At 36.7% G+C, this 27,350-nt stretch overlaps 1 protein-coding gene across 7 annotated transcripts in view; it reads right to left on the minus strand.

The window, feature by feature from the left end:
- TINAG (tubulointerstitial nephritis antigen) overlaps nt 1-18,851 on the minus strand; it is a 77,058-nt gene extending 58,207 nt beyond the window's left edge. For 2 of the 7 annotated variants that reach the window (XM_059701359.1, XM_059701356.1), the window contains exons 1-5: nt 18,574-18,643; nt 17,779-18,087; nt 10,401-10,464; nt 9,662-9,751; nt 2,296-2,410 (exon numbers count right to left, since the gene is read on the minus strand). In XM_059701359.1, the coding sequence (XP_059557342.1) occupies nt 2,296-2,410; nt 9,662-9,751; nt 10,401-10,464; nt 17,779-18,087; nt 18,574-18,628 (633 nt within the window). In that variant the 5' untranslated portion in view covers nt 18,629-18,643. Of the gene's footprint in view, nt 1-2,295; nt 2,411-9,661; nt 9,752-10,400; nt 10,465-17,778; nt 18,253-18,573; nt 18,644-18,702 lie in introns of those variants that run through there. The other 5 variants (XM_059701358.1, XM_059701362.1, XM_059701360.1 and 2 more) reach the window with 5 other exon arrangements.
- Nucleotides 18,852-27,350: the final 8,499 nt, after the last annotated feature.

Here is a 27,350-nt window from a genome sequence, read left to right on the forward strand (position 1 = left end):
AGTTCATATTAACCTCATGTTCTTCCTAGGAGTTCTTATTATATTTCTAATCATCTTATATCTGACCAGATATCAGGACACTGCCAACCCTTAAAATTTTTGAAAGACCCTCAGTCTTCAAACTACTGTGCCCTAGAAATGAAAAGCTCCTTCCTTACCTTACATCATAAGCGGGAAATAGAAATCTTACAGACCATTCAAATTTTCCTTATTGCTTTCCTAGAATTACTAGGCCACTGTATTACATTAATTCATAGCATTAGGTAAGTTACATTCTCCCAAACTACTAATCATTAAGGTTTTGCATTTAAATATCACCACAGTTATATGCATAACCCAGGGACACAGACAACAGTGTGGTGAAGGCCTGGTGGGGGCGTAGGGTATGGGGTAGAGGGAGTCAACAATAAAGATAAATTAGAAAATGTATGTATCACCACAGTGACTTTTATGCAAACAAATCTCTGCAGCTAATAATGATTTAGAGTTAAATTTCTTTTTCTATGCTATGGTGAGAGGCAACTTAGGAAAGAAATGCACCTCATTTTCTCTAGAATATAAAATATTCCAAGTTGCAAAAATTAACACTTAAAAAAGGAAATGTTAGAAATAATACAGAGAAATGTACATAGATACCCAGTGTGTGGCTGCCTGGGGACCTCAATAAAAGCAGGGGAAAGAGCAATCCTTATAAAGATAGAAATTTATTATTTTCCTAAATGATTCTGCTTCTTTTTTTTCCTGATGATGATAAAAATGAAAAGAAATAAAAGAGCCGGGGGGGGGGGGGCAGAGAACACCTCTTATAATCCATGACACTGTTTGGTCACTAAAATTAATGAATCTGAGACACATCTCTAAAGATTTGATACCTTACCAGTTACAGGAAAAATCCAAAAATACACCTAAGCTGACCATTGCATAAAGTTAGTTCTGGATCAAAGATTAAAAGGCTTTTTGCTATTTTGAACTTCAATGGGCCAAAGCTTACAGATTCTACTGGAACTCTACGGACAATTTTGAGGGCAGATCTTTTAAGATGCCTTGGTTCTGTAATTTAAGTAATTTTTCGGTGGCTTTTCACTTCTCTCAATCTCAGTGTGACTTAACCACTCTCAATCTCAATTTTCTTGTCTTTACAATGTGGGTAATTATAGTACCCACTACATCAAACTGCTGAGGGAATTAGATGAGATGATGTGTGAAAGTGCTTATAAGAGTGCTTAACACACAACTATTCAATAAATGGCAGCTATTACTATCTTTTCTGATACTAGTTATAATTTAGAAGGCCCTGCTAGTGGAATTTGAATTGAAATAACAACTCAGGGGATTACATTTCTCAAAAGCAAAGCACATTAAATGTTTAATGAGAAACCTGTGGATTTACAATTTATCCAACAGCAAACAGCAGTCTCTGAGATGCTGAGAGTTTCCAGGCAACCAGGGCCTGGTACTTTTACTGCTGAGTGAGGAGGCTGCAGTCCAGCAGCCTGGGAGCCCAACGCTGTCCTGGGCAGTTGTCCAGGGGCCTTTAATACAATCAACATCTCAGCTGCAAAGTGTATGTGCCTGAAAGACATCCCATATCTCGGGGTGGTAAAACTATAGTTCTGGGAGTTAGAAATCTGTGACAAATATAGAGGTGGAAGCATATTTATGCAAGATACCCATTATCAGATGATAACACCTCTTAAAGATGTAAGAGAAGATCAATACAATAGTACAAAACATGAGTATTAGAAAAAGCAGAAATCTCAAGAAGTTTGCCAGGCATCAGCAAAAATTTGAAGATGTGTTTTCAAGGGAAATGTTAAGGATTTTTGAGGCTAACCCTTTATTAATCATCATAGCATACATGTCTGCTGTTATTGGCACTTATTTATCCGCATGTGATAATGGATAGTTCAAGAGACAAATCCACAAAATAACTATGTTTGTTTTTAAAAAGGAAATAAGGACAACTAATGCCTTTCTTAAGCACTGAATCACTGAACAGCCAATAATCAGAAACATGACTTTCTGTGAAATCATTAGCAATGCAAATGAATGCACAGTTGCTCTTGAAGATAGGAGACTATATCTAATTGATATTAGTAAACTTTAAATGAGATTTTGAGGAATGTAACAACCATTCCATTTGGGGAAAGGTTTTTTGTTTTTATGCAAATTATAACTGAAAGCTCAGAACTCACTATTTTTATTATTTAAAATAGCTTTAAATGCACATACAAATGCACCTGCACACACACACACACACACACACACACACACTCCAAGAGAGTAAACACTTACTGTCACTTCATTCATGCTCAGAAGCTTGGGGCTGGGTGGGAAGGTGCCAAGACGATATTTGAAACCTTCTTCTAAAGTCATTCCCCAGAATTGACTATAGTTCTGGGCTGTCCATCTGCCTTACAAATGAAAGAGAATAATATGTACAGGTTATATAATAACACTTTTATAAGTGCATGTTCATTTATATTTCAGAAATTATATAAATGCAAAGCTCACAAAGTTGCAACTATTATTGCAAGCTAGATTTATTTTTATATAAGTGATGCAATATTGCTTACTCTAGTAGTGAAGTATTTGCTACACTCTTCCTAAATTAGGCATATTTCAATATGAGAAACCTAAGGCTATAACAATATAGACTAAATTTAAGAATATAAAATATTTATAAACTGTATAGGGATTAAGTGGTAATAAGGCCAATATGTGCAGTTTTGAAAAAATGTCTTTAGTGGATTTTAAATCGAAGTTTGAATGTGTAAAAAATATAGGTTAAATGCAGCAATCTATTTTATTTATAATTTAGACTTGAAAAGAAGTTGAACACATAAAAAGTAGTACCCATAAAAATTGATAAAATAGGTATTCTTTAAAAGATTACATCAATGTTAGTTTTATTGAAATATTTTATTTAAATATTAAGATTATCATGTTGAGTTAATTTGTGTTAAGTGCTCAATATTAGTTATTATTAGTAATTAATATTTATAATATAAATTCAATTGGTGTGAAATTAAATAACAAGAAAAGTGAATCTCTTTCTAGAGACGTATTTGGTGCCCTTACATAGAAAAAGAAGCTTTGTTTTTAAGTTCTAATATTGATATTTGAAGACAACAAAAATTCCTGAATGTTAGGAGATGAAAAATGAGAGAGATTTAAGTAATTTAATCATTGCTTGTTTGAATAATCTGAAAATTGAGGGCAATATATTTTCAGTACTTAAATCTAAACTTTTTCTGTTGTGTTTATTACCAAATTGTTTATAATGTGATAGGCTATTATGAATGATTGAAGATAAAACTCAATTTTCAATAATATGCTTAGCAAGTTAATGCTTTTCTTTTATAAGATCTGCTAGTTCATAAAACCTTAAACAACTTTAAACCATAATTGTGAAGTGCAATCTCCATCACCCAAGGAATTTCAATAAGAAACCCTCTGACTATATTAGGAATTGCAGCATTATTTAAGAGACTAACAGAACAAGCCTTAGGCAAAATCACATCAGTAAAGTATGTTTTTGGTGCCCTACACTAGTAGTTTCTATACATTCAGAGATATTGTGGGCCATTTATTTAATCCCTAAGTTTAGTGAGCAGGGGTCAGTATTTTAAAAAATAAAATAGAACAAAGGAGAAATAATAGGAATTATTAGAATTTACTGCACACAATGAGTCTACTGGTTAAGTACTGTTTATAAACATCTAGGTGTGTGTGCGTGTGTGCGTGCGTGCGTGTGTGTGTGTGTGTGTGTGTGTGTATGTACTAGGTCACTGAGTTAAATGTATGTTTTGATGTGACTTAAGCTCAAAAAATATGTGAAACACGATTGTCCTATACGATCCTCTTTTGACCTTGACTCCTCCATTCCTTCTCATTCACTTCAGCATTTATTGAGCATTCTTCATTTATCTATCGGATTCCCTCATAAACACTGGCAATATTAAAATAGGTAAATGCATGTACCCTTAAAGAGTGCATACCTAAAAAGACAACAAAGACAGAAATGATTTCAGTATTTGTCATTTTAATAGCAGTAGGTGAAAGTGTGACCAGAGTAGAGGATTCAAGAGATAGCTCAGCCTGAAGGAGTAGGTACAGTTTTTTACAGGAAGTGAATCTAGTGCTCAGTCTGCAAGGCAGCGAATAAGTTTGGTGGCCGGATGTGAAAGAAGAGAGCATTTATTCTGATAGAAGCAACTCCAGAACACAGCATGTGGATTTGAAATTGGGTGGGACATTTATGGAATAGCAGATAAATTAAATGCTTAAATTATGAGAGAGACTAGGGAGACAGGCTGGAAAAAGTATAAAAGGTGATGCAGTAAAGAAGCATTTGGCTCATACGGTTATTTGTACTAAGGAGTATAATTCTATTTTATAAGCAATGGAGTGTCATTGAGGATTTTTAGAATGTGAGCAGCAAACATTTGTTTTAGAAGGATAACCATGAAAGTATCAGGGATTGTTTGGTGTTTGGTCAGCCTAAAACTAGGGTCATTTCAAACTAGGTTTCATAAACAAATGCACTAGAATATAGCAAAGGAATAGAGAAATAAATATTAATAGGTATGTGGGAATTATAAGAGCCTGGTGACTGAGAGTGAAGAGGAAAGAAGAATCAAACTAACTTCAAATTTTCTGGGTTGGTTAACAAGGTACAGGACGATCCCAATAATCAAGAAGAGACCAAAGAGGCTAATCTTTTAAGTTTGGGATAAGCTGGTTTTGGGAAAAAAAAAGGAGAAAAATCAAGGCCAACTTATCCAACAGACTAGACCAGTGATGGCGAACCTTTTGAGCTCGGCGTGTCAGCATTTTGAAAAACCCTAACTTAACTCTGGTGCTGTGTCACATATAGAAATTTTTTGATATTTGCAACCATAGTAAAACAAAGACTTATATTTTTGATACTGATTTTATATATTTAAATGCCACTTGACAAATAAAAATCAACCAAAAAAAATGAGTTCGCGTGTCACCTCTGACACGTGTCATAGGTTCGCCATCACTGGACTAGACTTTGAATTCATAAAAAGATCAAGTTTAGAGACCTGATAGATTTAACATGCCACAAAGTTTTTGCAGCTCTTTCCATTAAGAGGTGGAGCCTATTTTCCCAACCTTTGAATGTGGGCTTGTTTAGTGCTTGCTTTGTCCACTATTGATTCTCTTCAAAATTCAAGCTTATGACTCAAAAGAGACCCTTGGCTTCTCCCATTCATGTCTTATTAGAAGACTGTCATTTTAAAAAAAGCTAAAGCTAGCCTGCTGCAGACATGTGGGTCTGCCACCAACCACTACCCACCCCCAGATGGAGGAGTGAGGCCAGCTTAGCCAATTCAGTCTCAGATGAGGTCCCAGCTGTCTGTAGATAGATGAGTAAACCCAGGATAGGCCAGCAAAGAGCCTCAGCTAGGTCCACCCAAATTGCTGATGTGGACTACTGAAAAGCTTGTGGTTTTCAGCTGCTAAATTCTGGAGGGTTTTATTTGTTTGTTTTTGTGTGTGTATGCATGTGTGTGTGTGTAGCAACAGGCAACTGGAACAGTTATCAATATCCATTTGTTCCACTAACATGGTAATTATTACTTGTGCCACTAAACTGTCACTTATATACTGCCCTATCACTAGAAATCCTTCTGCAAAATATAGCATGTTGACTCCTCAGCTAGCTTGTAAATTTCTTTAAGACAGAAATACTTTATTTGTATCCTTAGCAGTGCCACAAAAGAAATATATTATGTTAATATTAATTGATTGCATTAAAAACAATACAGGGAATACATAAGCACTGAAGTAGGTTATGTAGAAATGAATAAAGACTTGGATCCAATATACTACCATGATGCAAGAAATAAATATTTTAAGGAAAAGGTTGTGTATATTTGTATGTAAAGCATTTAATAAATCATGAATGATATATAATGCAATTTTTTTTAAAACCTAGAGTACATGCCCTTGACCAGAATCGAACCCGGGACCCTTCAGTCTGCAGGCCGATGCTCTATCCACTGAGCCAAACCAGTCAGGGCTATAATGCAATTTTCACACTTGAAATAATTTGGACATAGGAACAGAAAATTAGAACTTTCCTTTAAATTCAGAGACTTCCTTCCCCCCACCTCCTGATTCCCCCCAATAATTAGTTTTACTCCTTTTCTTCATAGTTTATTGTTTTTTTAATTGTTTAAAGTATACATATGTCTCCTTTTTCCCCAGTTGATGACCCCTCCTGCCACTCCTGCCCCCAGGGCAAGCCCCCACCCCTCCAGTGTCCGTGTCCATTGGATATGCTTATATGCATGCATACAAGTCCTTTGGTTGATCTCTTATCCCATTCCCCTTCCCAACCTTCTCTTTGAGGTAGGATGGTCTGTTCAGTGTTAACTTGTCTCTGGATCTATTTTTGTTTATCAGTTTATGTTGTTCATTATCTCCCACATATGACTGAGCTCATGTGATATTTATCTTTCTCTGACTGGCTTATTTCACTTAGCATAATACTCTCCAGGCCCATCCATGCTGTTGCAAATGGTAAAAGTTCTTACTTTTTTTTTTTATAGCAGCACAGTATTCCATTGTGTAGATGTACCACAGTTTTTTAATCCACTCATCAGTTGATGGGTACTTAGGCTTTTTCCAAATCATAGCTATTATAAATTGTGCTGCTATGAACATAGGGGTGCATATATCCTTTCTGATTGGTGTTTCTGGTTTCTTGGGATATATTCCTAGAAGTGGGATCACTGGGTCAAATGGGAGTTCCATTTTTAGTTTTTTGAGGAATCTCCATACTGTTCTCCACAGTGGCTGCACCAGACTGCATTCCTACCAGCAGTGCATGAGGGTTTCTTTGTCTCCACATCCTCTCCAGCACTTGTTGTTTATTGATTTGTTGATGACAGCCATTCTGACAGGTGTGAGATGGTACCTCATTGTTGTTTTGATTTGCATCTCTCAGATGATTAGTGTCTTTGAGCATGTTTTTGTAAGTCTCTCGGCCTTCTGTATGTCCTCTTACGAAAAGTGTCTATTTAGGTCCTTTGCCCATTTTTTGATTGGATTGTTTATCTTCCTTTTGTTAAGTTGTATGAGTTCCCTGTAAATTTTGGAGATTAAACCCTTATCTGAGATAGCATTGGCAAATATGTTCTCCCATGCAGTGGGCTTTGTTGTTGTTTTGTTGATGGTTTCTTTTGCTGTGCAGAAGATTTTTATTTTGATGTAGTCTCATTTGTTTATTTTCTCCTTAGTTTCCATTGCCCTAGGAGCTGTATTGGTAAAGATATTGCTATAACAAATGTCTACTATTTTGGTGCCTATGGAGTCTTCTAAGATTTTTATGGTTTCACATATTATATTAAAGTCCTTTAACCATTTTTAGTTTATTTTTAAGTATGGTGTAAGTTGGTGATCTAGTTTCATTTTTTGCATGTATCTGACCAATTTTTCAGCACCATTTATTGAAGAGACTGCCTTGACTCCACTGTATACTCTTGGGTTGATTTCTGGGTTCTGTTCTGTTCCATTGATCTATATGTCTATTCTTGTGCCAGTACCAGGCAGCTTTGAGAACAGTGGCTTTGTAATATAGCTTGTTATCTGGTATTATGATCCCTCCAACTTTGTTCTTCTTTCTCGTGATTGCTGTGGCTATTCGAGGTCTTTTTTTATATAAGGTAAATTTTTGGAGAGTTTGTTCTAGGTCTGTGAAATATGCCATTGGTATTTTAATGGGGATTGCATTGAATCTACAAATTGCTTTGGGTAGTATGGACATTTTAATGATGTTGAGTCTACCAATCCATGACACAGTATATTCTTCCATTTGTTTATGTGATCCTCTATCTCTTTTTTCAATGTCCTGTAGTTTTCTGAGTATTGTGTCTTTTGCTTAACTGCCGTTCCCATCTTTGGTTGGTGTATATTTCCTTTTGCTCTAATCACTTCATTTTTTATTCTTTTAAAGTCATCTATGTTTACTACTAAAAGGCAAAATCCATGTCACTTAAACAGTCCTAGAGTACTCTGTTAATAAACAAATGATGAAAAGAAAATTGTTCCTTCTAAAGAAGGCAGCGTTCCCAACACCATCTGTACTGCTGTGTATACTTTCTGCATTGCCTGAGATGCAGTTTCTCATGGGTCTATTGAAAGATGGGGTGCTAATTATGCTTCTTGGAAGTGTGTGCTTGTTGGCTAAGCATATGAGTCCTTTTAGAAACCCAATTCAGATCATGTTTCATGATGGCACATACTCTTATGTTCTCTTAATGATTTGAATGTAATTCAGCCACACAAAATTATGAGTCTTCCCTAGAAATGTTTAAAATATATTACCACCAAAAGTATTGATTAAACACAGGCACACACACACATACACAGAGGAATTGAGAATGATTTAAGATTATTAATGTTAACAAATGTGACTTTCTATAGTTCATGCCTTCCAAGAAAATATTTTGGGTACATTGAAATAACATTCCTATTGTGCTGACAAACAAGTCTTGCGTGTGGAAAAAAATGATATTGCTAATTTTAAAAAATACATTTCAGGGTTACTTCACTTTCAAGGTTGCTTGATAATAAATCATCTTATGTGAAATCTTTTCCAAAACATCTAAAACGTTATCAGGGGAATATAAAGATTTGATCAGTGGCAGTGGAGAAATCCTGAGACAGACACCAACCAGCCTATCCCTCTTCCTTTCAGTTCAATAGAGAAAGCCGATGTTAGCACCTACTTCTTAATTTCCTCTTCGTAAGTGGAGAAGCCACCTAATTTATTAATCTTTTGAAGAGCATCAGTTATTTCCCATGTTTAAGTGTCAGTCAGCCCTATCTTTCATTTTAGTAAAAAGGCTCAATCTGTCTTTTGACTCAACTGTAAGTGAAATTAACTAGATATCAGCCATGTCAGTGAAATTGTCTATATGGATTGATTATTTGGGGATCATCAAGATATAGCCCTGGCCCGTGTGGTTTAGTGGATAGAGCCCACACACACAGTGGTCTCAGGTTCAATTCCTGGTCAAAGGCATGAACCTGGGTTGCAAGTTTGATCCCCAGTCCCAGTTAGGTATTGTGCAGAAGGCAACCAATAGATGTGTCTCTCACACACTGATTTTTTTCTCTCTCCCTTTCCCCCTCTCCTCCTCTCTTTTCCCTCAACTCTCTAAAAGCAATGGAAAAAAAGTATTCTCAGGTGAGGATTAAAAACAAAAAAGATATAATGCTGCCTTCATAAGGCTAGACTTCCCAGGAGAGCTGAGCATGTGATAGATGGGACAGGGCAGCAGCCTAGGGAAAGATGATATCATGAATAAATTATGCCTACTTCCTGATTTTGCCTGAATACTTATCCAAACTAAAGCTCTCCCTACACTCCTCGCTCATACCCTGATACTGCTTCTTTCTACACAATTTAAAACCATGCTCTATACTTCTTTTTTGTGCATTTTTATTTTTAATTACTTAATATTCACCTCTGTGCATCCCAATTTTACATGCCTTTCCACCTCTCTTCCCATTTCTTTCTCATGAAATGACTATTTTTAAAGTAAATAATAGGAAATACATTGTCTGCAACCTGAAAGGTAACTGGGAGTGCCAAAAGCCTATAAAACGATATTTCACTCACCCATAGTCTCCATGATTGACATGTTCAATTAATTCTGGCTCAATGAGGCATACATGCTGGGAACATTTCCATTGCTGTCCTGAACATGTGCTGCAAAGACATAAAAATTACAAAGGTGGTCTGACCTTAATGGAATCCGTTTATAAAATTAGTAAGCAGAGTTGTCCATTCTTAAGTCATAAAACATATTTTGATTAGTCATATGCCTATTTGAATTTTGCATATATATATATATATCATATGCATTAGCTACTACTGAATATGTTCTCATCTTCTATTCCAGGCAATTGGTAAATAAAGTGACCACACAGTCACTGAAGTTTAAAAACACAAATCCAATTAGACAGTAGATTCAATATATTTGTAATTGGAAGATTTCTACAGGATAATCCTGTCAAGGAAACCTGTTTTTATATACAGTTACTGTGTTCAAAGAAGAACAGTTTATCCATGCTATATCAGAATGTTTATAATTAAGAGGTATATGTAATGCAGGCCTGCTGTATTATGAAGGCCCACTGTCATGTACATCAAACTCAAGCAATACAAAATATATTCATGATTAAATTTTTTAACATTCATTAAAATTAAATATGCTTATACAAACTATGGTAGATTTGTGGTATCTTTTTACTTATGATTCTTTCTAGATAGAATGTATGCTTTGTTTCACAGATGTTCCTTTTATTTGAAGAAAACGCACAGTAGAATTCAGTTCAGTGACACTTAAATCCATTACCAGGAGTTGCAGTTTTCTTTAATTACTGATCCTTCTTCATAATGTTGACCATCTCTGAGGCAACCTATCAACATAATGTAAACAAATGAAAATTCTAAATTGAGCAATAAGGTGCCTCCACACAACAGGTAATCTACAATTGTGTTTAGTTTTTCAATTATGCAAAAATATGTGGTGCCAACCTGATGGAAATTCACATCTGGTTTGTGTCAAGTTTTATGTATCAAATTCTTCTGGGCTTACTCCAGGAGCTTTTATCTTTACACAGAATATTATATTCCAACAGAGGGGATTTGTGAAGCTTGAAAACTAGATTATCAAGGAACTAATCACTAACCACACTAAAAAAAACAAAACAAACAAACAAACAAAAAAAAAACTTGTGTCTTAATAGGTAAGCAATAAAAATGCTTAAATAAACTTATGTCATTTCTTATTTTTAAAGATCTAAGTCTCATTTGAATATGACTAATTACATGTGACTAGAGTAAGGAGCTCAATGTTTTGGACAAAATGTAAAACTATTTTATTGAATTCACCTGACCAAAAAATTTTTTTCTTTTTTCTTTAGGATTTAGATCAGGAGAAAAATTCATGAAACCAATAAGAGTGCTGCTATTTATGTTTCAAATCCAATTTTTTTCAACTTTTTGCTAGTTGTTAGTTAGTTTACTAGAATATATAAACTACTCAAAAGAGATCAATGGCAAAATATAATCATATAAAAACCACCAGTAAGATACGAAAATAGTACCCTGGTTATATATTAAATCCCTTTTGAGAAAACCCCATATAATAAAAGCCTAATATGCAAATCGACTGAATGGAGGATGACCAGTGGAACGACCAGTCGCTATGATGTGCACTGACCACCAGGGGCAGACACTTAATGTAGGAGCTTCCCCAAGCCCGCAGGCCCCAGGCCAGCCAGGGCGGGAGCCAGCAGGGGCCCCCCTGTTGCCCCACCAGTCACCCTGCAGAGGGAGGCAACTGGTGGCAGCAAGGTGATCAGGGGGCGGGGCCGGCGAGTGGGTGGCGCCAGGCTGGCCAAGGTGGGTGCCAGTGGGGGCCCCCCAATCGCCCCACTGGTTGCCCCACAGATCAGCCCTAATCGCTGGCCAGGGACCTTACCTGTGCATGAATTTTGTGCACCGGGCCTCTAGTAATTTATACAAATTTAAAATTCATGCTTTCTTAGCAAAGCAGCAAAATCAACTACTTCGTCACATGAAAACTTTTTTGACAGAAACATGTAATTAATAGATCACATCAATGGCCCCTAATTAAACAAAATAAATTTTAACTTTTTAGTCATTCAATCTTAGGGGAAAATACATGTTTAGAAAACATTTTAAGGTCTGGTGTAACTACCAACCATAATATCACCAAAGCCACTTATGGAATTAACTGTCCCCTAATTTTTTTTTCAAAAAATTGTTTTGTAGGAAACTATACAACTGCCCCTTGTCAGCATATAGTGTTTTACAGCCCAATATTTTGCTTAAGGAATGAATCTAAAATCTCTATGTAAAGACATTCACTTCTTTCTCATGGATTTTTAACATTGCATAATACAGGGAAAGGGAAGGAAATCACTTCTGTCCTGGTTTCTTGATATAGCAAAGAAGAGGATAAATATTCAAGTTTAAATCAAATTCAAAGTTTTAATTGTTACCCACGATCACACACTTTTAATACATGAATGTACACTATGTTTGTAACTTAAAAGGATCCTAAAACTTTCTATTATCTAGGAGCAACAGAAAATTCATGCAGTGATTCACATTAATTCAAAGCCAAGGGAAGTACTTCTCTGATAAGTTTTATAGGGAGAGAGGGTGGTTAAATTAAAGCTGATCTTTAACCATCCCCCAGGAATCTTGCTTGTCTCTCATACCAGTTACGTAGAAAAAGGGAACAGAACTCATAAAGGTCCTAAGGGGAAAGACTGTCCCTTCTCTGACCTGTACTCCATCAATTTAGAATAAAGCCAAATTTTTACAGTGACTTATAAGACCCCACCCAAAATGGCTCTCCCCTCCTTACTCCCTTGCCCTGGCTGGGGTTGGGTTCCCAGAAATGGAAGGATTTGCATGATAGTAGAATGGAGAGAAGTAAAGGGACATCATTTGGAGGTGAAGTGAATGGGACATGGGTTGAGTTTGGGAATGATGAAAAGGAGGAATCAAGAATGTTCCACTAGGATTCTGGCCTCAGCAAGACAGGGACAGCAAGGCTGTTACTGAAGTAAGGGACCGGCTTGTGGCAAGAAATCAGTCCTGCTTTGCCAGTTTTAGGTTTGAATTAAATCAAAGTTAGACATCCTATTAGAGAATGTCGAGTAGCTCATGCAAATGCAGAGTGCAGTCGAGACTGAAGCATGAGATACAACAACATACATATTTTTAAAGCCTTAAGATTAAACAAGAGCCCATTTGAAAGATTGAATATAGGTAAAAGAAAGAGGTCCAGAACTGATGAAACACTCCAGCCAACACACATTCAGAAAAGGAAACTGGGAAGGAGTGGCCTATCAGGAGGTAGCAAATTCAGGGGAGTTGAAACTTGGAAAGCAAGAGAAGAAAGTATTTCATAAAAGCATAAGTGGTCAACTGTGTAGCATAGTGTGAGGAGGTCAAGAAAATGATACTAGACATCTGAATATCGCATGTAGTAATCTGAAAGGGGTCAATAACCTTGCCAAGAGAGGTTTCATTGCAGTAGCAGGAAATGAAATCTTGTAGGAAAGGCTTGATAAGAGACTTAGAAGTCAGGAAGCAAAATGTTTTGTTTGTTGTTGTTATTGTTTCATTTATTTTGCCATTAAAGGAAAAAGGAAATGGGAGAGTAGCTGATTAAGGAAATGGAATGAAAGGGTTTTTTGGTGTTTTTTTTTTTTTTTTTACAAAGTTGGGAGATACAAAGCCATATTTTTTTTTAATATATTTTATTGATTTTTTTTTTACAGAGAGGAAGGGAGAGGGATAGAGAGTTAGAAACATCGATGAGAGAGAAACATCGATCAGCTGCCTCCTGCACACTCCCTACTGGGGATGTACCCGCAACAAAGTTATGTGTCCTTGACCGGAATCGAACCTGGAACCCTTCAGTCCGCAGGCCGACACTCTTTCCACTGAGCCATATTTTAGGGCAAGACATATTTTTTAAGTTGATAATTGATCAGGATGGAAGGGGGAAAATAATGCTTTGTTATAGAGGGGGGGACAGAAGGGAGACATATAGAGAAGGAGGGGGAAGGATGGGAGAGAGACAATTGCAAGGGTGAAGATCTTGAAAACCCTAGAGTATGGGATTCAGAGGTCAAGAGGAGAAATCAACTCAAGGTGAGCAATAACCCAGATGGAAGTATGTTGGAAATTATGATGATGGAAAGATAAGACACTTCCTGGTGGCATTCTTTTCACAGTGAAATATGTATGAAACACCACATAGTGAGTTACTTGAATTGGTTACACATATAGCATCTTGACACAAAAAAATAAAGACTACTGAAATTAAGGGAGCTTTGCAACTTTAACAGTCACTAATATAAAATATTTGAAGAGTGAGACAGTTGGTCTATTCACTTGAGAAAAGATGATAATAAGATGTCTGTAGTCTATTTTAAAATACTTCATCAGCCCTAACCGGTTTGGTTCAGTGGATAGAGCATTGGCCTGCGGACTTAAGGGTCCCAGGTTCGATTCCAGTCAAGGGCATGTACCTTGGTTGCAGGCACATCCCCAGTGGGGAGTGTGCAGGAGGCAGCTGATTGATGTTTCTCTCTCATCGATGCTTCTAACTCTCTATCCCTCCCCCTTCCTCTCTGTAAAATATCAATAAAATATATTTAAAAATAAAATAAAATAAAATACTTCATCATAATGTGTTATAATGTCTGTTCAGGTCTAAACTTCACATTAGGGAAGGCAGTTACTGCTCTAATCAGGATTCCACACCCCAGCAGTGGTCATTCTGAAAGCCCGATTCCAGGGCAGCTGCTACAAGTGCCTCCATTACCCATCTTTTGATGAATACTAGAGCGTCAGTATAATGAATGTCAGAAATGGGCTTTCATTGGTAAAACTAGTGGCTCGTTAATCAGCATAATGGATATAAATAATCAGCTCTTACTGGTTAAATTGATAGCATTCAATTTATGTAGATTACATAAAATATATTAAAGTTACATTCTACTCTTATACCGCATAATTTATATGTATCTCATAAGGTCAAAAGCCTGTACTCTTGGACCTGGTTGCCTGGAATTGATCTCTAAAAGGTTGTTTCCAGCTACTGGTAGGATTTCTCATTCCCTGACACCCATTGTAAGGGTAACAGAGTCCTACCTCTGTAATATTATCACATGTCCAGCCAATTTTCACGCAAGGTAGATGGCAGAACATCTTAAAGGACAGCAACTTATGTAGCTTACAGAGGTTGTATCAATTGATTTATGTCCCCTTACCAACATATATTTTTGTGCCCTAGCCAGTTAGTCTCAGTGTTAGAGTTTCATTGGTGGTTGGTCAGGGTGAGTGCAGGAGGCAACCAATCCATGTCTATCTCTCACATCGATGTTTCTCTCTCTCTCTCTCTCTCTCTCACCCTTCCTTTCACTCTCTCTAAAAATCTATGGGGAAAAAATATTCTCCAATGAGCATTAACAACAAAAACACGTATATTTTTGTAAATATCAGTATGTATGACAGCATTTCATCTGTGACTTTTCTTCATTGTAATGTGGTTAAGGAGGTTGTGAAGGAGTAAATAACCCTCATCCAATTCAAATGTGTCAGTGACTTACACACGGTTTTTACCAACGTGAACATGAGTTGGGCGTAATCAAATTAGCTTCGGTCTGTTCACAACAGATGGTATACTAGACTCTTTCCTAAAGACCTGCTACACCAAAAGATTCTGTCTGCAAAATCCACTCTGGTTCTATTCCAAACTCTATCACTTGTTTTCTGTAGTTGACATTTGAAATCCTCCAATTACTGGAAGTTACCATCAGAGATGATGAAAAAAACACAGAAGGAAGATATTTATGGGTATGCCCTACTTCCAGTTTAACAAAAGCAATGTGATTTTTTTAGAAAACTCTCAAGACAATGTACATAGTTTTAAGTCACTGGTTTAAAAAGAGCTCCTGGGATAGGTATGGTACAAAGAACGAGACAATGCCCTTTTACTAGACAACTGAAAAACAATATTTAATAGATCAGCAAATTAACAGCACATCTCAGAGGGAAGTGACTGTATACATGCAAAATAATATAAATAATATACCACTGCCTTTTCATTTTAGTTAATTTTGCACAATTTTTTAATATTGTGTAGGAGTATTTTCTTTCAACCAGTTACTTCCATAAGCAAGATAAAACAAAAGAAAAAAACTACCTTCATGAGAGCAATTATAGTCTAATGTGAATTTTTTGCTACTAAATAAAGTGATTAATTGCTTCCCTCCATAATGAATGCAATAAAAACTATACCTACATAAATTCTGCCTAAAACATGATCTTAAATTAAAGTCTTAGCAAAATTCTAGCTCTCAAGCAAAAATGAACATTGAAGAAGTTGCAATTACTTTTCTAAAGAGTCTCTATGTCCCAAATAAGAAAATCTCAAAAGTACTGCAGTAAATATATATATTTACGCACAGCACCCATGAAGCCAACCCTATTCCTACTTAACATCTTTCCCTGAGTTCTCTCAGAACAGAATAAATTCTTAAATCCTTAATATGACCTATAAATGCTGTCATAATCTGACCTCAACTCACCTCTCTAACCCCATTTCATGTCACTCTCAACCCTTCAGTAATCATTACTTCCCAGAAATTATGGTCTCCTTTCAGTTCCTGAACAAAGCTCTTCAGTCTCAGATCTGAAATAGCCCTCAGATCTTCGGGTCAAATCCCTTCTCCTCACTCCTTGAGTCTCAACTTAAATGTCTTCCTTTGTTGCCCCCTCCCACAGGCTAAATGTACATATAATTTTATATATTATATTCTGATATACATTCTCACAGCACTCTAACTGTTTCCTTCAGAGACATTATCACCATTTGCAATTGGGAAGTAACTTTGTTAAATAGTTTATACACACACACACTCCAACTTGACTGATACTTCAACGAGAATAAGATCTTGCCTTTTTTCTTCCCCATTGTTGCCCCAGAACTAAGTGCCATTGCTGGCACAGTGGGGATATTCAATGAATAATTTTTGATGTATAACTTAGTCTCCTATTCCTAGTAGAGTATCTGCCACTTTTTAGGGTTAAATAAATGTTTGCTGAACTGTTTGCTGATAAAGGCTAAGGCTTGGGATAAATGACAATTTTGTGGAAATTTTAACATAATGCAGATGTTTTTAAGGAGTATTTCCTCAATTTTTAGAAACAACATAACATGGAGAGTGAAGCCCACAGCATCTTGATTTTAAAGGATACCAAATTCTAGTTGATACTACATTTTCTTCTAATTTCTAGCCACCATAACCATTCATAGTAATAGGACAGAACTCTGATTAAACCTGCATTCCTGCTGAGATCTGACAAGATGAGTGACAGAGAAACAGCACTTCATATATGTCTCACAGTAGACTTTTTGGATTTTGTTGCAAACTTTGAATATATTGGTTGTTCAAAATCTATAGGCATTCTCTTATAATTAGACCAATAGTGCAAATACCATCATTCTCATTATGAATTATGTATATTTATCCATTCAATCTTAGACTGTTACAATTACCTTATATGAAGCCTTCATTTGTTTTTAATAGTTTAAAAGTCCCAGATTGACAAAACAAAACAAAAATATACATGAACAATCTACTTGGTATTAGGAAGTGTGGGTGGCTAACTTTATTTTGCTTTTGTACTGGTTTTAAAGGCAATGAAATACCACAGATTCAAATGGTAGGCGGTCCATTAATCCCATAAAATAGTAAGTAAAATAGTACATGAATCTGCAGATGATTATGTGACTTTCATGAGGTTCTCTAAGAGATTACCTTCAAGAAATCTTGAGAGTCCTGTTGAAAATACATTTTACAAAGAAAGAAAAAAAGAGTTTGCAATAACTCTTATATAAGTTGAATGTGTGTTCAAACAGGATTCAGACTAGCATTCATGACCGTCACACCAGAAACTTTCTGGAAGGTGTTAGTATGGTTCATATACCCCACATATAAACCGAAACATTTTAACAAGCCAAAGAAACTTATTCTGGTGATCACAATATTCATTTCTATTTTATCTTAAAGAAGGAAAGAAGGGAGGGAAGGAAGGAGGGAGGAGAAGAGAAAGAGACAGTTTGACAGACCTTGTTACGAACTAGTAGAATGCTTAAACATATTACCAAAGCCTACCTTCTGGATACCAAGGCTTTGTGTGAGGAGGCCATTCTTTCTCTTCACGGCAAAATGACTTGTAATCAGGACAGCAATCAGAAGTGTCCCTTTCACAGAATTTATCACAGTAACACAGTGCATTCGCCTCATAGAACTGAGTGACACAGTCGTCATCTCTGTCTTCACAACAACCAAAACTTCTACAGTACTGCCCTTTGAAAATGGCTCTTTTGAATCGAGTACCTTCCAAAATGGTGTGATTCCTTGTGAAATCTGCTCCTGGGTCCACTTGTCTTGGAGATACGTACTGTTTCTCCATCCAAATTTCTGTAAGAAGAGAAGAGAAGATTAAGATCCTATACCCGGTCCACATTCTCCACAGGTCAGGTATGGCTCCCACTTTCTGTTATATCCAGTATATAACTTCTTGGGGTTTCTCCTTGGAGCCTGAATTCCCATAAAGACAACTCAGCCTGAATCCTGATACTGATCCTTCACTTGAACTGAGTATACTTCTTGTAGTTAAACATTAATCAAGAATTTAAATGTTTACCCAAGATAATGTGTTAGAAACAGACCATTGTAATTCCTCTAAAGTTAAAAATTTATATTTCATATCATGTATAAAATGTTCATCACCAAAAAAATAAATACATAGATGAAATATTGACTATTGCTTGTTTTCCAAAAAAGCTAAATTCCTAAATCAAAGACCTCTCTAGAATATGCATGGCCCAAATTATGGCTGCAATAACCACTGTCAAGTTGTAGAAAACTTCAAAAGTCAAAAACACAATTATTCATTTTACCTACTTGCATTGCAATGAAAATTCAGGCTCTCATGAGGTTGCCCGCTAGGATCTGTCATATCAATAACAGTTGCTCTAAATCATGCCCAGTCACACACTGGTTTGATTTCCCATCTGGGCTCCATTTACCTACCAGAAACATTTTGATTTCAAGGCTTAGTGGAGCCTAATTCAGCTAGAAATTCCCTGAGGGTGACAGTTCTCTCCACCGGAGTCCCTACTTGGCATCAATATGGGAACCTGCAGTATCTGGAAGGCAGTTATAGTTACGGAAAGTCAGTACTCTGTCCTAAGGAGCTGCAGGGGGAGGGAATTGTGAAGAAAACTCAAAGGTCAAGATGTCCTTAGTGCTTCTGTAGAGCTGCTCATGTACAGTGGGTTTTGCTACTCTGCATTTATTCATTAACTACAATAACTCCCTTTGGATTGGGGATAAGTAACCAGCAGACGATGATTCAGCAAGAGTGGTTGGATGGTCTAGTGGAAAGGGCTTGTCTTGACAATCAGAAAACTTGGACTCTGGTCCCCGAGCCACTGTTTAATTGGCTTTATGACTCGGGATTCACAATTTGCTTCCCTGTCCTCAGTTATTTTCCTATAAAACCAGGGTTTTCCCCTTCCAGGCTAATTCATAATTCCAACCCTTCAAACTTGTTCCCTGACTTTGTTTCATAAATTATTGGACTCACACTTTTATCTTAATTGCTGTACTTTCTTCTGGCACTTTCCTTTTTTATCTTTTTTGTTGTTTTAATTTTACATCATCTTGGTGTCACTTTCCATAGTCGCCCTGTCTCTCCAAAAGCTGTTGCCTCCGCTTCCTTGTCATGCACTGGGAATCACTACACTACAGCAAAGTGCTATTTATATTCCCACCTACATTCACCAATGACCTCTCAACACCCAGATCCCATAAGCATGTGTCCATCTTTATCATACATGGCTCTTGTGCAGCACTTAGTCTGCATAACAACTGGTTAAGAACAGGAGCCTAAATTAGACTAATGGAGTTCAAATCCTCATTTTACCACTGGAAGTGGCTCAGTCACTCTAGGCCTCAATTTTCTCATCTTCAAAATTTGGAGAATACATTTATTACCACATCAGGTGAATGAAGTTAAAATGAAATCATTTACACGGCACTTACAGCATGTCCCGCATACTAGATAACTGATAGTTATCATTAGTAAGTACATTGTCCACCTAGAAACGTTTTCCTCCTTTGCCTTCTATGCTTTCATTCATTCCTGATTCTCTTCCCTTCCTTGATAAGGCTCCCAAATATCTGTTTATTCTTGGACCCTTTTTCTTCCCGTCTCAATGGTCATTTAAAATATGTTTTCACCAACATTCTCAGTCCATTCCCTCCCTACTCCTCACACCTCATCTTCCCTCAAATTTACCTAGCACTGAAGCAACCTAAAAGCTATGGCCACAGACCTTATACAAAGTGGACCTCCAACCTTGTTATCTCCCTGACCTTCATTTAAACCACTTTAGCCCTTACCCATATTGTCACTAGTCTTCTTTCCATTCCTCAACACGTCAGGCACATGCCTCTCTTAAGACCTTTGCGCTTGCTGTGCCCTATGCCTGGAACACGCATCCCAGATATCCACATGGTTCAATATCTCACTCTTTCAAGTGTTATTTTAAACTACACCTTCTCAGAGAGGTCCTGCCTATATTATCTATCTACAATGACACCCCTCTCCAGCTCCAGCACTCCCTATCCCCATTCTCTGCGCTTATGACTAATACTATAACTAGAGGCCCAATGCACGAAATTTGGGCAAGGGCCCTAGCCCCGACTCCCACCCACCACCGAAGCCAAGGGCCTCTGCTGCCTCTGCTGTGGCCCCTGCCTGCTGTGGCTTTGTCCGGAAGGAAGGATTTCTGATCTAATTAGCATATTACCCTTTTATTATTATAGATTTTATTCATTGATCTTATTTATTTTTTTCTTCCAGACTGTAAGATCTACAAATCATAGAATTATGTCTATTTAAAGTTTATCTGTTTTATTTCTGCAGCACGCAGAGCCTGAGGCATATTTATCATTCAGTAAACATTAATCCAATCAATGGATGAATTTGCAATTTTCACTTCCTGCCCCGGTATTACATCTACTGAGTACTATTGATGGCACCACAGAATTGGTGCCACCACACATTTTTGGATTTTTATCTCAGTTAAGCTCTTAAATGCTACTTGTCTCCCATTTTCCTTATGACTGTTACAGACTTTGCTTTCCTAAGTAACTAGAGATCATCAATTTCTAGGGATGACCTTCTTTAAGAGGTTACAAAGAAAACAAAGAAGCCATAAACCTATCTATATTTGCAGCCATCCTTCTAGGCTCAGAAGATGAGGTGTCATCCTGCTTTTAAGCAATTCTTCCACTTAGGATGCTTAGTCTGTGACCATTTATGCTATTCTGTTGCTTGTCTCTTGGTTCTTATTCATCTTCAAACTCTCTCATGCAACTCCTTTAGTCTGATAGGATTATAACAGACACCATTGTCACCCTGCCCATATTCCCACCATCCTTACTATTTTCGAACAAAGCTAGCTAAAATTCCAACTTTATGAGTGATTGAGCAGAACCCAATTCTCGCCCCACCCCACTACATAACAAACTAGAAGTGCTAAAGAATTAACACCCTCCTCGTAGGCCAGAAGCAGCCTTTATAAGATGCCTGGAGGAAGAGGTGTATAAGTACCCCCACTCTTCAGACCCTGAGATGAGTTATCTCTGATATCCTCACATAGGTAGCTCTCATTCTGAGGTAAGAGTAGGAATTCCATAAGGCAGAGGAATTACTAGTGGTGCCCTAATTTATTTGTTTACAGCCCACAGTTAAATACTGCAATTTATCATTGTCTGCTATGTGTTATCTAGTGATTACAATATCCCACTTTAACTAATACCTCGTCTCTAAATTGACAAAAGCTTTAAAATACTCCTGCAAAGGAACTTCACATTGAAAGTGACATATTGACACAAGTATTTCTACTAATGTATTCCTTTAGACCAGTGCTTTTCAACAGCGGAGATTTTTGCATACCAGGAGAAGTTTAGCAATATCTGGAGATAGTTTTTACTGTGCTAACTACAGAGGTTCCATGAGCTTTGTTACATAGAGGTAAGGGATGCTGCTAAACATCTCAGAATGTGCAGGGCACAACCCACAACAAAGAATTATCTGACCAAAATTGTTAATGACACTGTTGATAAACTCTTATTTACACTTGTTACAAAATTTTTTAAAGAAGAGAAAATCAGAAACAAATGAAAATAACACATTTACTTGCAATTGGATTTAAATAAAGTTTGATCACATGGACTTCCATTAAATGGTTGCTTTGAGATGTCAACCAATGACAATAGTACATATAAACTAGGGGTGACCTTTTAAAAATTTGGGGTGGAGTGTATGTATGACTCAAAGGTTAGAGTCCACCATGCCACACCCTCTTCCAACTGATTCTCTTTGGAAGAGGTGCATTTTAGATGAGAAGAAAAGTTTCACATTCCTTCTTCTTGGGATTTTTACAACCTCTCTCTCACAAAAACAACAACACACAAACAACAACAACAAAACAGTGCAGGCAATCAGCAGCTTTCTGGGCTTTGCGGGGGTGGCGAGAGTGAAGTCAATCAAATAATTTCCTTACACTATTTAGCTAGATGCTCTAAAAATTACTGCACACTAGAAATTTTAATCATGTTTATAATTGAAAGTTTAAATAGGCAAAATATAAACTTGAAAAGGAAGAGGGACCATAGAGAGTCATAACAAAAATGTGGGCTTAATAAACATTTTATCTTATTGGCTTAAATCCTGTCATTAGAGATTTATTCCTCTGAATTATGGAGTTTATTTCTATGGTAGTAAGTGGCATTTGGTGAACTGAAGTAATATTATCTCACCTTTCAGGGTTCAGGGCTTGATATCTTTACTTTGACAGGAAGACTAAGATGCCCCATGGGTGGTGAGGACTGGTGAAGACTGGTAAGGATGGTAAGAAAAGTACAAGGGAAACTTGCCAAAAATGAAATGCTCTTTCTTCACACATTGGGGCATCAAGAAATTATACGAACCTACCTTCTTATTACTACTCGACGGGATTAATTCAAATCTTAGAATAAGGGATTTCAATAAGACATAAAGAAAACTTCTGACTATAAGGTACAGTTGTCTTTGGATTAAGCTGCTGAGCGAGACTGGAGGATTTTGCACATTATAATTAGTGTATATATACATATATACATATCAATACAATACACAATACATATTGTGTGTTACTCTGTGTAATAATCTCTTTTGATCCTTGCAATAGTCTATGATGACAAAATTATTATTGTCCCTGTTTCAGTGTTTACAGATGCAGGGCTGAGACTCAAATGACTATGCAAGGTCACACAGCCAGTGACTGAATGTGTGATTCCAAGCACGGTGCACATTTCCCTGCCCCATCCTGCTTTCTGTATAAATGTTCACCTGGTTCTATTGACTAAAGCCTGGATTTAGCAATGATGTGAATAATCTTTCCAGATCCCTTTCCAACCCAGTGATTCCAAGGTGGAGAGAAATTAGAAGGAGGTGGAGATTCAGGTCAGGATCACAAGGTTTTACATGGATTGTCTGTGAAATTTTTTAAACATTCAAGTGAAACTCCACTTTTCTGTAGAAGCTTACCAGTTTATGCATATTTGGCCTCTAATTAGTCATTGCTGAGAAAATTGGAAAAAAAATTAAGAACATAGCCAATCCATAAAATGATAAAGAGGACCTTGCAATAGCTCCTCAACTGACAATAGCTCAGGATGCTGGGCTCAGGTCCAGGCTTTCAGCAACTTTGCACGGTAATTAAACAAGTACTTTGGATTTACTTTCCCCTTGTTTTTTCCTTTTTTGCAATGGCAATGTTAACAACTTTTTCCATTTTTTTCTCCAGTATAGAATTGTGTGGTACAGTGATTTATGCACTGTGCATTTGCAGATTAAAACGCCCAGAGGGAATATTTGGTTTAAACCACCAAACACTAAAGAAAACCTCTAATGGCCCAAGAGAGTGTATGCATTTAAACCTGAAAGGATGAGAGACACACAGAGAGAAACCCTGACAAAGGTCTCATTTTCCTTCCCATTGGGTCTCTATTTTGGTTCAAAGGCCTCCTACAGAAGCTATGTTTCCAATTATTTGCCTTGTTGTAGACAGGGGAAGGGCTTTCAAGCCTCATAATGATAAGACCCAAAAAGAAACTCTCCTACCCACAGAAAAAAAGAAAAGAAAATATAAAGGAGCATAAGTGAAGGCCAAGGGTACATATAGTAAAAGATTACATTGGAGAAAAAGCTAACAGAAATAGTTTTTATAAGAAAAAGTTGTCCTTCTAAGTTAGAATATAGTTTCTTTCACATCAAACTTCTGATTTCAATGTATTTAAACAGGAGACAATGAGAAATGCAAAAAACTACCTCTAGAGCAGTGGTTCTCAACCTTCCTAATGCCGTGACCCTTTAATACAGTTCCTCATGTTGTGGTGACCCCCAACTATAAAATTATTTTCATTGCTACTTCATAACTGTAATTTTGCTACTGTTATGAATTGTAAGGTAAATATCTGATATGCTATATGTGTTTTCCGATAGTCGCGACCCACAGGTTGAGAACCGCTGCTAGAGGTAATAAAAATTTTAATTAATACTTTATTTCACATGAAGTGCTTGAAAATAAGAAATAGGCCTGACATCTCATTCTCTTTGTGCATATCTAACAGTTTTTTACTCAAAGTAAATATATGTTGAACTTCAAACGTATTCTAGGCACTACTACTATATTCAGTGGATGCACAGATTAATAAACCTATATAAGTGCTTAAAAAACAACCCAGTTTAACCAGGGAAGCCAACTTGTAAGGAAATCAGTTATTACAGGGACAGGTAGGGGATTTAATGAGGGCATAAAGGAGGTAGTGGGCAATATTTCCTGGTGGAATTAGGAATGGCAATGTTAAGAAATGACATTTCCATTGGGTCTTAAAGAATACTTAGGTATTTGCCATGTAAAGTAGACAGAATTTCTAGACTGAGAACAGAGAGAGGCCATATTATTTTGGGAACTTGAGTGACAAGGACATCTAAATACAGACTATAAATTCTAAAATAAATATGAGTCAGTTGTTGGTTTGCTCATCCAACAATTTTTGTTTTAAGTAACGGCATAAACTTTCCTTTGGGGATCTGCTCTTCTCCCATCATGTTGAGAATGGGGGTTGCCTAGGGTTTGTTCCAGATTACTTACGAGTGACTAAATAGTAGACTTAGCTACATAGGAGAAGCAGTTTAGGAAAAAGTTTAGCTCAATCTATAATCTCTTGTTTGGTTTTCCGGTGGGTATCCAGTTGGAAATGACTAATGAGAAGTTGGTTTCCATCTTTGATAGAGTGTGGGTCTGGAGGTCAACACATAGTTAATAGTAAAAACCATGGGAGTGAATGATACTACCCATCACCATCCAGGGCTGAAGCATGACTCTTTAAGATATTTGAATAGTCTAAATGTGCTTGCAAAGAATGTTATTTTAGCCCTAGCTGGTTTGGCTCAGTGGATAGAGTGTCAGCCTGCAAACTAAAAGGTCCCAGTTTCGATTCTGGTCAAGGCCACATGCCCGGGTTGTGGGCTTGAACCTCAGTGGGGTACTTGCAGGAGGCAGCCAATCCATGATTCTCTCTCATCATGGATGTTTCTATCTCTCTCTTCCTCTTCCTTCCTCTCTGAAATCAATAAAAATATTAATTTTTTTTAAAAAAAAAGAATGTTATTTTAGATCCTCATTGACCCTGAGGTTTATTAACTGAAAGTTTATTATTTTTTCTATAAAGTGCATGTGTCCCTCATATATTTGTTTTATGAGAGATGTTATGATACATGATAATTATTCTTAGCTTTAGATTCAAATCAAAATCAGACAGAAATTCCTTACTGTGGCATTGGTCAGCTTATCTTCTTATAGGCTTAGTTAACTCAAATATCAAAATAGAAAATATAACACCAACTTTATAGAGTTGCTTTGAGGATTAAATAAAATAATCTATGAGAAAGTACTGGAACCACACAGAAGTTTCTTTACTTGCAAAGGATTCGTTTGCAAAAGGATTATCAACGTCAATGTGTTTAAAATCCAAAGGGACTCTAAGGTCTTAGCTTGCGGTCTTAGGTGCATTTTCCCTTAAATGACTTAAAACTAAAGAGCTTATCCTCTCTGCTGATTTAGATTTAAGTAGTAGTCTTTTCCAAAATATGACTATTTTATCTATATAAAAATGTGTGGCCAAAACTGGTTTGGCTCAGTGGATAGAGCGTCGACCTGCGGACTGAAAGGTCCCAGGTTCGATTCCGGTCAAGGGCATGCATGTACCTGGGTTGCGGGCACATCCCCAGTAGGAGATGTGCAGGAGGCAGCTGATGGGTGTTTCTCTCTCATCGATGTTTCTAACTCCCTATCTCTCTCCCTTCCTCTCTGTAAAAAATCAATAAAATATATTTTTTTAAAAATGTGTGAATGAGACAGCCGCTTTCTCAATGATCTCTACAAAAGGGGAAAGGGAACTCAGCACATGACAAAAGCATTTACTATTTTATCACTGTTTTTAATGTGCAAAAATTTTAAGGGGTTTTGAGCCTGTGGAATCTCCACGAGAGTGGGGCAACCATCCTAAATCCACAGCACCAGCACACTCAATGTTTAAAAGTTCTTTCAGTTACAAACCCACAGTCTCACTTGTGAACTCCTAACCCAGTGGTTCACACACTCACTATAGATCAGAAGAACCTGGGAATTAAAAATTATAAAAAAATAAAAGCAAGCCAGTTTGCAAGTCTTACCCATCAAAATTATTTCATTGGTACTGTATGCAAGAGAGTCAGGCTAAATACAACTGCTGGAACCACACACTCAAAAACTATTTCATTTTTTATAATCACTTTTTCTCACCTCTTGCCCATTAATTTCAATGATACAGACACAGGGCTTTCAAGTATTTCATGATTTGTGATAGGTCCTTTGGATTATTCGTACCCCCCAAAAAATGAGTCATACCTTCTACTTATGTAATACTCATTCATTTCTTTATCACTCTTAAATTATAAAAATTATCTCTACTTTCCATCTCATTATGTATTTCCTTTTTAGCACATTTTTTGCACTTACCTACTATGATGGAGTTAATGATGACCATAAATTAGCTCAAAAGTATCACATGGATGGATGTCTTCCTGTCTATGACTCAAGAAACATAATGACTAAAATGACCTAATTTTACTCCATCTTTTGGTGGTGGGCTCTTTTAATTGAAGTATAACCTTGTTCACATAGTTACAGCCCATAAACTGAAAATTTAAAAGTAGAAAAACTTCTGTCTCTGATATAATAAGCACTAAATATATATTAGTTTCTCTCTAATTTCTTTCCGTGCATTGTTCCTCCCTTTCCTACCTCACCTTTGAATAATAAATGCATTATTAAGATCTTGTCTAACCTTAAATTCTAATCTCTAGTGGACTATTAATATTCAGCAATCATATTTCTTCGCTTTGTAGAATAGGAGAGAGTTTGTATTCATTCATGGGGATCCTCAGGGTAGCCAGATCCCATTTACGAACAGAGATGGTGATAATAACCCATTCAAAAAAGATGCTGTTGAATCAGAATAAAATGAGGAAATGAGATGAAACACTGGGTGAGATGGATGCATGTGTTTTGAGGGACGGA

The sequence above is a fragment of the Myotis daubentonii genome, chromosome 6, assembly GCF_963259705.1.
Source record: "Myotis daubentonii chromosome 6, mMyoDau2.1, whole genome shotgun sequence".
Lineage (NCBI taxonomy): Eukaryota > Metazoa > Chordata > Mammalia > Chiroptera > Vespertilionidae > Myotis > Myotis daubentonii.